The sequence below is a fragment of the Entelurus aequoreus genome, linkage group LG03 (genome assembly GCF_033978785.1).
Source record: "Entelurus aequoreus isolate RoL-2023_Sb linkage group LG03, RoL_Eaeq_v1.1, whole genome shotgun sequence".
NCBI classification, from domain to species: Eukaryota; Metazoa; Chordata; class Actinopteri; order Syngnathiformes; family Syngnathidae; genus Entelurus; species Entelurus aequoreus.
In genome coordinates, this window is record NC_084733.1 from 73566783 (window position 1) to 73579908 (window position 13126).

General features: G+C 39.0%; 1 protein-coding gene across 1 annotated transcript in view; it reads right to left on the reverse strand.

The window, feature by feature from the left end:
- Nucleotides 1-13126, reverse strand: part of ptpn9a (protein tyrosine phosphatase non-receptor type 9a) — a 45155-nt gene that overhangs the window by 13315 nt on the left and 18714 nt on the right. Inside the window, exons 2-5 of the mRNA XM_062040661.1 lie at nt 10192-10335; nt 10021-10110; nt 955-1079; nt 780-885 (exon numbers count right to left, since the gene is read on the reverse strand). Coding sequence (XP_061896645.1) covers nt 780-885; nt 955-1079; nt 10021-10110; nt 10192-10335 — 465 coding nt within the window. The remainder of the gene's footprint in view (nt 1-779; nt 886-954; nt 1080-10020; nt 10111-10191; nt 10336-13126) is intronic.

A 13126-nucleotide genomic window follows, 5' to 3' on the forward strand; every position in this document is an offset into this window, starting at 1 on the left:
TTTTGAGCAAAGAGTTTAAAAAGAAAACAAAAAAAACAGCTAAAATTCTAAGGGGATCCAAAAGGCTGGGGATCACAAAACTGTTAAAAATAAGTCATAAATAATTTTGATTTGATTTACTTTCAACGCTTAAATCTTTGAAAAAAACTTCAGACCTAACCATCGATTACAAGTTTTTATTTTTTTATTTTTTATATTGTATTAGTCCCCTTTTTGTCAAATATTTATTGTTATGGCAAAGGCACACTGACGAAGACCTTGTCGAAACCGGTCTGTGTTTGGTAGCGCCTGTGCAGTTTATTACAATTATAACAAGGACACAAGTGTTGCTGGCCTTGCTTTTTCTTTCTGCATGTACACTTTTTGCCGTGCACCTCTTTATTTTTGTTTTATTACGTTTTATGGTGAGTGCGTGTGTTTCTCCTGTATTTCGAAACACGCAAAATATGCAATATTTCCCCCAAAAAACATTTGATGTGAAGTGATTGGAGCCTTCAATAGGTCAATACTTCATAACATTTTTGATTTATTATTATTATTTTTGAGCAAGGAGAGTTTTATGGCATGGAAGCGGTGCGTCAGAGTCAAAATTGCAACTTTTTCTCATTACATTTCACTTACTGGATCTTTTATTCCACTTTTTTTTTTGTAATAGTATTTTTAGAATGTGCTTTTAGAATGAGTTGTTCAAAAAAAATCAGCTGCTGGCTTCAAATGGCACTTTGGACACCCCTAAGGTGAGGAGGTCAAGAACTATAAAAGGGTCCACTGAGTCCAACCTTCAGCAAGTTGAGGATCTTTTTGCTCAGGTCCAGCTCGAAGTTTGTGTAGTTGGATCCAGCCATGTCGTATATAAACACCAAGCCATTCCTCTGGGTCTCAAAGCTGTGGACAAAAAACAAAATCAAATTTAAAACATTTTTTATTTTTTTTATTTTTAAACGAGCCGCTCACCTCTCCACCGCGCGATCCAGTAGGTAGAATAGTGCCTGCAAGACAACATGATTTCCCGTCTTGGTCGGGTGGTGAAGTTTGGCCGTGTACAAGGCGATGGAGGCTCCCGAGGGATCCCGCGCACTCTGTAAAAACACAACAGAACAGTCTGTGTCAACACATCGTCGTTGTTTAGGGTACAAGTAAAAACACTACGCCATTCCCGCTTCGGTTGTGTCAAGCCTTATATTGTCCCGGGGTGTCGTCGCGCACAATGGCCACATGAGGGCGCTCGACTTCACAGCCCTGACACGCCAGGAGCATGACTGTGGTCTGCCAGTAACTCCCATCTTTTACGAGGCTCGAGACAGACGGAGGAAGACGCTTCAACACCAGCCACGCTTGAAGAGAACCCCGCTAAAAATACGGCAGACAGGATGTGGATAACGTGCGCACCGTCGTTGCCGCTCTCAGCGGGGAAGGACGACGGGAAACGGGAAGGGGGGCATCTTTTATAGCTGGGATTCGGATAACAAAAGACTAAATATATCTTCACATTGGACAGACATGGCCTTCGAAAATGTATTATAAGAGGGCTTTCTTCTCAGTTTGACATCTCTCACATTTTGCCAAGTAAAGGGAGAATTATACAAAACCCAAAACCAATGAAGTTGGCACGTTGTGTAAATGGTAAATAAAAACAGAATACAATGATTTGCAAATCCTTTTCAACTTATACTCAATTGAATGGACTGCAAAGACAAGATATTTAATGTTCAAACTGAGAAACATTTTTTTTTTTGCAAATAATCATTAAGTTAGAGTTTAATGGCAGCAAGACATTGCAAAAAAGTTGGAACAGGGGCATTTTTACCACTGTGTTACATGGCCTTTCCTTTTAACAACACTCAGTAAACGTTTGGGAACTGAGACCAATTTTTGGGATTCTTTCCCATTCTTGCTTGATGTACAGCTTAAGTTGTGCAACAGTTCGGGGTCTACGTTGTGGTATATTAGGCTTCATAATGCACCACAGATTTTCAATGGGAGACAGGTCTGGACTACAGGCAGGCCAGTCTGGTACCCGCACTCTTTTACTATGAAGCCACGCTGTTGTAACAGGTGGCTTGGCTTTGTCTTGCTGAAATAAGCAGGGGCGTCCATGATAACGTTGCTTGGATGGCAACATATGTTGTTCCAAAACCTTTATGTACCTTTCAGCATTAATGGTGCCTTCACAGATGTGTAAGTTACCCATGCATTGGGCCCTAATACACCCCCATACCATCACAGATGCTGGCTTTTCAACTTTGCGCCTATAACAATCCGGGTGGTTCTTTTCCTCTTCGGTCCGAAGCACTTAACATCCAGTTTCCAAAAACAATTTGAAATGTGGACTCGTCAGACCACAGAACACTTTTCCCCTTTGCATCAGTCCATCTCATGTACGATTTACACAACCTACCAACTTCACTGGTTTTCGGGTTTGTAAATGATACCTTTACTATATTTCACTAATTTGAGTAAGTTTCAGAGGTCCAACAATGGAGTATTGGAAGTGTGTTGGCCAAAATTTCGACAGTATAAACGTCCTACTGTTTCATGTGTCTATAGCAGAGCTGGGCAAATATTTTGACTCGGGGGGCCACATTGAGAGAAAAAATTAGTCTGGGGGGGCCAAAGTGTATGTGTGTATGAATTATATAAACACGATTAACTGTACAGCTGTAGTGTGCCGTGAGGGCCAGCAAGGCCTTCTCTGCTGGCCTAACATAACCAGAAATCATGATCATACTTAAAGATAAAAGTAATTATTTTATTTACTTTCCCTAAATATTTAAAATTATTCATATTCTCTTCATGTTACATTATGCTCCTTCCAGTGCTGTTGTATTTAAGTTAGAGTTTTTATCCAATCAGAATTCAGCCAGCTTATGTTGCCATGCTGTACGAAATCTGCCAGGGCCTTCAGAATCAACAATGTGGGCGTCCGTGCACTCTAAGTGAACGGACACAAACATTTGACAGACCAGGGGCGTCACTAGCTTTTAAGGACAGGGGGGGCTTAGCCCCAGGAGATGCACAGGATGCGAGCGAACGTAGCGCACGAGCACAAAACTTCACAAACGACTAACAAAGACTTATAAATTATTCATTGTTATTATTATTATTCCAGTCGGTTTTATTTTTTTTTAACACCAAATTATTTAGGGGGGGCTTAAGAACATTTTAGGGGGGCTGGAGCCCCCCTAAAATAGGCCTAACAACGCCAATGTGACAGACAGTTGCGATAGCTAATCAGATCACGAGTTGTTGTCAGTAAGGCCTTTGAGCTGGCCTAAGGCAGATAGATATATATTGTGATGTTATGAGCTAGGTAACATTAGAACGCCATTACCCAGCATGCCACAGTAGTGAAGAGCATGTGCAGTAGCCCCGTTTAGTTTGTTGAATGTAGACATGCCGGCAGCTGGATGTTTTTGATGAGCACGCTGTGGAGTAAACTTTAAAGAACTCAGCCAACAGGCCTCGTCTGCATCTTTTATGATTAGACAAGACAATACATAGATTGGTAAGGCCATTTTCAAGAACATTATTTTTTAAAGAGAAACTACATCTTGTGAGACCATGTCGGCCAACCCCGGAAGCTAGCTCAGCTGTCCCGGCGATGAAAGGTGAGTTCAGATATTTTATTTCTTTATTTTTTCACATTTAATATGTTTTTTGCAATTTTAATTTTGACAGTACCACATAAGATATGTTTTAATTGCTGATGCGGATTTATTGATTTTTAAATGCGCCAGAAAATAACCCATTTTGTACAATGTGTGGATGTGTTTCTGCATAGTATTTCTCCAGCAATGGTCATGTGGTGACATCAATGATGGTATTTTGAGAGGTAATCATTGAAGTCGGACATCACTAAAGGCCTCGATGGGAAACGCACGGCCTGCCACTGCTGTACAGTATGTGTGTTTGGGTCCCTTTTTTTTTTCTTCCAGGAACACTGAATTCTGATAGAATTAAAAAAAAGTTGTGACAGACCACCTCAAAAAAAAAGGAATGGAATTTTACAGTTTTTTACTGAATGGGACACCCAAAATGTACATGAAAATAAAGAAAGTGGGATTTACAATATTAACTATGAACAATAATACACTAAATATTAACAACATTTGAATGTCGCTCCTCTTATTTCTCAGACCAGCTCCTCCATAGACATCTTTTACAATCAAGCAAAACAAAAGAAAACTGTAACAAACAGCAAAATATGACTGCAAAGGGTAATAAACACCCACAATATGATATATTATCACTTTTATGCAGAAATGTGTTGTAAAAATTTGCTTCCGCATCCGTTCCTGACACATGCGTTTCGGGCTGGCTGCTCTGGAAACAAACCCCGCCCACTCTGCTTTGTTCCTGGTCTGAGCTGCTGTGACGTAGATGACCGTACTAACTCGTGTAACACTCAAAAGCACAGATTTCAACCATTGAATTACTTTCTATAGTTCAAGACTTACGGTCATTTAAAAACAGCACTGCCCATCATAATGGTCGCTACAGTTTTGATGTTAAAGGTGTAAAAAAAAGTATGTGGGATCTGAACCGAGGATGTCGTTGTGGCTTGTGCAGCCCTTTGAGACACTCGTGATTTAAGTAAACCTTGATTGATTGATTGAATGATTGATTGATGTAGAACGTCCGGCGGGCCGTATTTTGCCCAAGTCTGGTCTATAGCTGCTGAGCGGTGGCTACGGACGCAATTTTGAGATCCAAAGGCAGATTTTGTGCAAAAAATAATAACATAACTAATCCATGCCTTGGTCTCCAGCAGGTTAGACCACTGTCTTAGCTATTTGTGAAGAGAATTAATAGTTGTGTTTAGAATTCATTGATGTAAATTGTGTACAAATTGACAACAGGAAGTGAACATCCATCCATCCATTTTCTACTGCTTGTCCCTTTTTGGGGTCGCGGGGGTGCTGGAGCCTATCTCAGCTGCATTCGGGCGGTAGGCAGGGTACACCCTGGACAAGTCGCCACCTCATCGCAGGGCCAACACAGAATGACAGACAACATTCACAGATCACAGAGGGCTATCTAGCTTTTGCTGGTATATTGAAGGGATGTGAGCAACCTTTGAGAAAGAAATAAGGAACATTTCTATCGGCACAAAGTGTTGCCACGCAAAATCAAGACTACATTTCCTACAATTGGGTGCATTTCTACACAATTTTTTACCCTTAGATTTATTGTCAACTACCAACCTTTTTGACACGTTCATGTCCCATGTAATGTACCACAGAATCTTTAGTTTTTTTTAGTAAATGATTTACTAACATTATTATCATTAGGCCTTTTTTCACCGCAGGAACTTTTACCCGGGTAAATAAAGTTCCCCCTGTGTTTCCACCAAAAACGACTCGGGTAGATTTAGTCCTTCAGGAACCTTTTGGAGTTCCTCCTAGCTAGGTAGGACTTTTCGAAGCTACCCTGAACCTTTTCAGGGGTGAGCTGTGCTGTCGAACGCTGATTGGTATGCGAGGACGACTTATTTATTTCTTATGTATTTCTATTACAACAAACTTAACAACGGAGGGAAAGAAGTACGAAATGCAGCAACTTTTGGGGGGCATCTGTGTGCTGAAGAACGCTGATTAGTGAAATTACTTTGGAGTGTCTTTACTCAGCCGAAGACTTTAAACTCTATCTATGCAAGTTAATGTTGTTTATTAATATTTACAAATTTAATTTCGATACGAGAAGTGGACGTACTCTTTTAAACGTATTTACGGAGGAGCATAAAGCCAGACTCAAAGCAATGACAGCAGCTTCTTACTACTCTGACTTTGTTGGATAAATGTGACAAAAAGGAGGCAGTACACGAGTGGAACGAAGGTAAATAACATCAAATATTAACTATTTACTTTATTACATTTTGTAAAAGTAGTCTGTGACACTCAATTTGTGTAGTTATTAGCCTCAACCAGAGTGAACAGAAAGCTAATGCTAACAAGCTAACGCTAAAGCTGATGTGTTCTTGTTGTCGGCGTCAGATAAACACTGACATTTATTATTTATATATTGTTATTTACAACTGAAAAAGACCAAAAGGAACCACTTGACCCTCATGAATGCGTCATTTACTGAGGGGACGACTTTCTGACCAATGGACATTGCGGACAAAAGCCTGACTTTTTATGAACGATTCGGTACACTTTATATTTCAAATAATTTCATTATGAACATTATTGCTTTGTATTTCATTTACTTAGAATTTAGTAAAGGAACTGTGACCTAATATCGTCTGTTTATTTACATGATATCAGTGTACTAAACTACTCCTCCATACTTCATCAGCCTGATTTGTATAAACTACTCTGAACTGTGAAATGCGGTGGAAACACAAACCACACACTTCTACAGTAACCACTAGTTCCATGAAGTAGAGGTTCCTGAACTTTTGGTGGAAAAGGGCCTATTGAAAATGTCATGTAAAATCGTGACCTCTGTTTACAATCCGTGTCAAAAATGTAATTTCTCGCTGGCTACTAATAAATACTCTAGAACTACAACTGGTTCATAACTAACAGTGTTTGGATTGTAATCATCCAAATATGATTAGCAGCAAAGTGGACAGCCGTCAACGTTGTGGCTCGGAGGCAACAACAAGTAAGCCAACGAGTTCAGTGTTTTTCAACCACTGTGCCGCGGCACACTAGTGTGCCGTGAGATACAGTCTGGTGTGCCGTGGGAGATTATGCAATTTCATCTAATTGGGTTAAAAATATTTTTTGCAAAGCAGTAATTATAATTCGCAAATGTGCCCTTGTTGAGTGTCTGTACTGTCTAGAGCTCGGCAGAGTAACCGTGTAATACTCTTCCATATCAGTAGGTGGCAGCAGGTAGCTAATTGCTTTGTAGATGTCGGGAACATGGTTTGTCATGATCACAATATGCAGACGACAGCGGGAGGCAGCGTCCAGGTAAAAAGGTATCTAATGCTTAAACTAAAAATAAACAAAAGGTGAGTGTTGCTAAGAAAAGGCATTGAAGCCTAGGGAAGGCTATGCAAAACAAAACTAAAACTGAACTGGCTGCAAAGTAAACAAAAACAGAATGCTGGACGACAGCAAAGACTTACAGCGTGTGGAGCAGACGGCGTCCACAAAGTACGTCCGTTCATGACAATCAACAATGTCCCCACAATGAAGGATAGCATCCGCACAACTTAAATAATCTTGATTGCAAAGTAGATGCGGGGAATAGCGTTCAAGGAAGACATGAAACTACAGGAAAATACCAACAAAACAGGAAAAGCCACCAAAATAGGAGCGCAAGACAAGAACTAAAACACTACACACAGGAAAACACCAAAACATTCTAAATAAGTTACGGCGTGATGTGACAGGTCGTGACAGTACACCTACTTTAAAACACTACACACAGGAAAACACCAAAACATTCTAAATAAGTTACGGCGTGATGTGACAGGTCGTGACAGTACACCTACTTTGAGACAAGAGCTATATTGATGCATGGTTGGTTATGGTTTGAATTCATATCCAACAATTGCGAGAACGACTTTTTATTGTCAATATCGGCTTGTGAGTTTCATTTTTTAATGTTTTCTGCTGGTGGTGTGCCTCAGAATTTTGTCAATGAAAAAAATGTGCCTTGGCTCCGAAAAGGTTGAAAAACACTAACTAGCGAACTTGTTTCGGTGCTATCAACCATGCTCTTAACCTTTTTTCTTCTATTTATTTTGGAGCATTTAAACAAGCTTGCTAGTTAGCGAACCATCGAGCTCGCTTACTTGTTGTCGCTTCCGTTCGCTATCAGAGCCACATCGTTATTACAGGTTACATATCTTATACATCAGGTTATATATCTTTTATTATTGAATGTATCAAATGGGATGAATATTTAATGGGCCACAATGGAAACAAGCCTTTTGGCTATTTGTGCCATCCATTTGCCTATTTAAAGCAATACATGGATTCAATTCTTTAAGATGTCAATAAACTTCTCAATTAGAGATGTCCGATAATGGCTTTTTTGCCGATATCCAATATTTCGATATTGTCCAACTCTTAATTACCGATTCCGATATCAACCGATACCGATATATACAGTCGTGGAATTAACACATCATTATGCCTAATTTTGTTGTGATGCCCTGCTGGATGCATTAAACAATGTAACTTTACCATGAATTGATTAACATGGACCCCGACTTTCTTCTATTTATTTTGGAGCATTTAAACAAGCTTGCTAGTTAGCGAACCATCGAGCTCGCTTACTTGTTGTCGCTTCCGTTCGCTATCAGAGCCACATCGTTATTACAGGTTACATATCTTATACATCAGGTTATATATCTTTTATTATTGAATGTATCAAATGTGATGAATATTTAATGGGCCACAATGGAAACAAGCCTTTTGGCTTTTTGTGCCATCCATTTGCCTATTTAAAGCAATACATGGATTCAATTCTTTAAGATGTCAATAAACTTCTCAATTAGAGATGTCCGATAATGGCTTTTTTGCCGATATCCAATATTTCGATATTGTCCAACTCTTAATTACCGATTCCGATATCAACCGATACCGATATATACAGTCGTGGAATTAACACATTATTATGCCTAATTTTGTTGTGATGCCCTGCTGGATGCATTAAACAATGTAACTTTACCATGAATTGATTACCATTGACCCCGACTTAAACAAGTTGAAAAACTTTTTCGGGTGTTACCATTTAGTGGTCAATTGTACGGAATATGTACTGTACTGTGCAATCTACTAATACAAGTTTCAATCAATCAATCAAAAACAAAGTTTTCCAAAATAAGAGAACAACTTCAACTCTAGTTATGGAAAAAAGTGCCAACATAGCACTGCCATATTTATTATTGAAGACACAAAGGGCTTTTTTTTTTTAACATGCCTCAAAACAGCAGCTTGGAATTTGGGACATGCTCTCCCTGAGATAATCGTAATACCCACTACAACTATGGGAAATACTATACTTTGACTTTCACAGAGTGCTTTTTTTTTTTTTTAAACATGCCTCAAAACAACATCTACAAAAACAATGAAGGCACACAGCTTCAGTCCAGAGTATACTAGAGCATACTTGCGGGGTTTGGTGGTAGCGGGGGGTGTATATTGTAGCGTCCCAGAATAGTTAGTGATGCAAGGGGTTCTTGGTATTTGTTCTGTTGTGTTTATGTTGTGTTACGGTACGGATGTTCTCCTGAAACGTGTTTGTCATTCTTGTTTGGTGTGGGTTCACAGTGTGGCGCATATTTGTAACAGTGTTAAAGTTGTTTGTACGACCACCCTCAGTGTGACCTGTATGGCTGTTGACCAAGTATGCATTGCATTCAATTGTGTGTGTAAAAGCCGCATATACTATGTGACTCGGCCGGCACGCTGTTTGTATGGAGGAAAAGCGGACGTGACGACAGGTTGTAGAGGACGCTAAAGGCAGTGCCTTTAAGGCACGCCCCCAATAATGTTGTCTGGGTGGAAATCGGGAGAGGCACTGAAATTCGTGAGTCTCCCGGGAAAATCGGGAGGTTGAAACAGATACCGATAATTTCCGATATTACATTTTAAAGCGTTTATCGGCCGATAATACCGGCAGGCCGATATTAATCAATCAATCGTTGACGGCTGTCCACTTTGCTGCTAATCACATTAGCTTGACCTGCAAGTCAGTGTGGCGTTTAGGCAAGAGGAACAGCGAGTACCTGTGGCTGAGTAGAGGGTTTAACACATTTTGTCCGGATCTGACTTTTATTGATATTTCATTTAAAAAAAATGTGGAAGTGATATTTTGATGCGAAAATTAATGTTGGTGGCAATTTCACATGCCTGATATTGACATACTAAGCCGGTGAGCTGCTGCATCGCCTCAGAGTTGGTGAAAGTTTTTTGCTAAATTATAAATCATCTTGTAGGTTTGTGGCCATAAACTGAGGAGTTGGTCAACTTTGACATTCAACTGTTTTTTTAGGGTAATGATTCATTCTCCATCTTAAAAGTTAAGCGTGGGGGGGGGGCGGCGGGGGCTTACCAGCACTGTGAACTTTCCACTGAGCAGCTCGGAACGCAGAGGTTCTTCCTGAGGCTGAAGTCTGACGATTCCTTCTTTCAGACGCGTTTCCTGGAGTCAATGATTCACAGAGGTGGCCGGGGATTTGTGCAAATCGGTCAAGCGTTCCCAATTAAAGGCGAACCTTCCTACCCTGTAGCTGTGGAAGAGCTCGATGGCTCGGTGGACGTCAAACTTGCGTGCCATCAGGAACTTGACGGCCAACTCCCGGGACAGCGGCGACACTCCGTGCTGACTCGTCCACTTGTTGATTTCTTCCAGGAACTGTCTGGTGGCCTGGAAGAGACATCACAAATCATGGGCCTCCAACATTTATCCGTTTGCCTTTCACACAGACAAAAGCATTTCCCACTCGTTGCTAGGCAGAACTCCTGGCAAATGCAGTCGACAGGAACGCACACTTAATAAAAAGCATCACTTTAAAAAGGATTTATGCAGAATAATTAGTTGATCTGCAGTAACAAGACCACCATTTGTAGCGGAACAAAGACTACAAAGTCTTTTTAAGGGCTTGCACTGAACAGCGAGCCAAGGATTTCGGCGGCGGGCGTACGGGACACGCGCGCAGGGAGGTGGGGGGCACAGGAAGTCCACGTCTAGGATTTTCTTGGAGGAGTACAAAACGCTCAGTGAGGGACGGCGGCGCCCGAAGACAGGATGCCCCTGTCTCTGAAGACGACAAGGTCTAAGAGGCTTCCGCTCTGTTCTCCGGCCTTAATATGCGCGGCGTGAGGCACGGCTGCACCTGACAGGAACCAGTCCGCCAGCCACTTTATTAGGTACACCCAACGAGTGACGGATGCGTGTTGTGTGCATATGCTGCCCGGTTTAGTATAGCTACATTAAATAGTGCTCATTAAGTAAACTGATACATCTCTCACTTAATAATGTTCAATATTGTTGGAGGAACTAAACTAACTTCAGAACTTATTATGGTTATGGAGCCAAAACAAATAAGATTTGGTATCGGGGGGAATAAAAATGACATTGTAGAAGTGAAGTGAATTATATTTGAGTTTGAGTTTGAGTTTGAGTTTGAGTTTGAGTTTGAGTTTATTTCGAACATGCAAGCATACAACATGATACATCACAATTTCCAGTTTCTTTTCAACATGTTCGAAAAGGAGTAGGAAGAAGCAGAGCTTATTTAATCCTACCCCTTTTCTTTACATAACAGTTGCAAAACTTTTTGTTCACTTCCTGTTCACAATTTTTTCACAATAAACTCCATAAGTAATTACAATAAAAATAAATAAATAAATAATAGTAAGAATTTAATAATAATAATTGGTGAAGTAAGTCATATTTCATATGATGAGATAAGTAAGATTACTTTAAGAATGAATGAATGGATGGATGAAATAAATTGAGAATGTTTGTCATGGTTCTTCTTCATTGTACTTTGTAAACACTTTAAGTTTGAAGAGTTTCTTGAAGTGGATCATATTAGTACATTGTTTGATTGCTTTGCTTAATCCATTCCATAATTTAATTCCACATACTGATATACTGAAGGTCTTAAGTGTTGTACGTGCAAACAAATGTTTTAAATTACGTTTTTCTCTAAGATTATATTTCTCCTCTTTTTTTGAGAAGAATTGTTGTATATTCTTGGGTAGCAGGTTATAGTTTGCTTTGTGCATCATTTTAGCTGTTTGCAAATTCACTATGTCGTGGAATTTCAGTATTTTTGATTCAATAAATAAAGGATTTGTATGTTCTCTATATCCAACATTATGTATTATTCTAACTGATCTTTTTTGTAACACCGTTAATGAATGAAGTGTACTTTTGTAATTATTTCCCCATATTTCCACACAGTAGCTCAGATATGGTAACACTAGTGAGCAGTAGAGAATATGAAGGGATTTTTGGTCTAGAACATGTTTTGCTTTATTCATTATTGACGTGTTTCTTGCAACTTTATGTTGTATATTTTTTACGTGAGATTTCCAGTTCAATTTATCATCAATCATTATACCTAGAAATTTGGTTTCCTTTACTCTTTCAATTTCTATTCCATCTATTTGTATTTGTGTTTGACTCTCTCTTCTACTGTTACCAAATAGCATTATTTTAGTTTTACTAAGATTCAACGATAGTCTGTTTTTGTCAAACCATCTTTTTAATTTGTTAATTTCTTCTGTTATTATTTGTATTATCTCCTGTGTGTTCTCTCCTGAACAAAACGCTGTTGTATCATCCGCAAATAATACTAACTTTAAATCTTTTGTAACTTTACAAATGTCGTTTATATAGAGATTGAATAATTTAGGTCCTAGTATTGATCCCTGAGGTACACCACAGGATATATTTAGCGTTGTAGACGTGTGTTCGCCTAGCTTCACGTATTGTTTCCTGTTCGTTAGATAACTTCTTATCCAGTTTAAGACTAACCCTCTGATGCCATATCGTTCTAGTTTTTTGATTAAAATATTGTGATTAATTGTGTCAAATGCTTTAGTTAGATCCATAAAAACCGCTGCTGCACATTTTTTACTATCTATTGCATTGGTAATTTCTTCTGTAATTTCAATTAAAGCCATTGAAGTTGAAACATTAGCTCTGTATCCATATTGGTTCTCTTCGAGTATTCTATTTTTATTTATGAAACTTTCTAATCTGTTATTGAACAGTTTTTCAATGATTTTAGAAAATTGTGGAAGTAGAGAAACAGGTCTATAATTTGTAAATTGATGTTTATCTCCAGTCTTATAAATTGGTGCAACTTTAGCTATTTTCATTTTGTTTGGAAATGTACCTGTTTGAAATGATAGGTTACTAATATACATTAATGGTCCTGAGATCTCTTCAATAACCTTTTTTATCGTTTCCATATCAATTCCGTTACAATCAGTTGAAGTCTTAGATTTAAATTTTTTCACGATTGTAACTATTTCCTCCTGTGTCACATTACTGAGGAACATGGAGTTGGGATTTCGCTCTATGGTATCATTATAGTCCTCAATTGGAACTGGGTCTGGAATCCTTTCTTCCAATTTTGGTCCAATATTTACAAAATAATTATTGAAGCTTTCAACTACTTCCTTTATGTTGTCATTTTTTT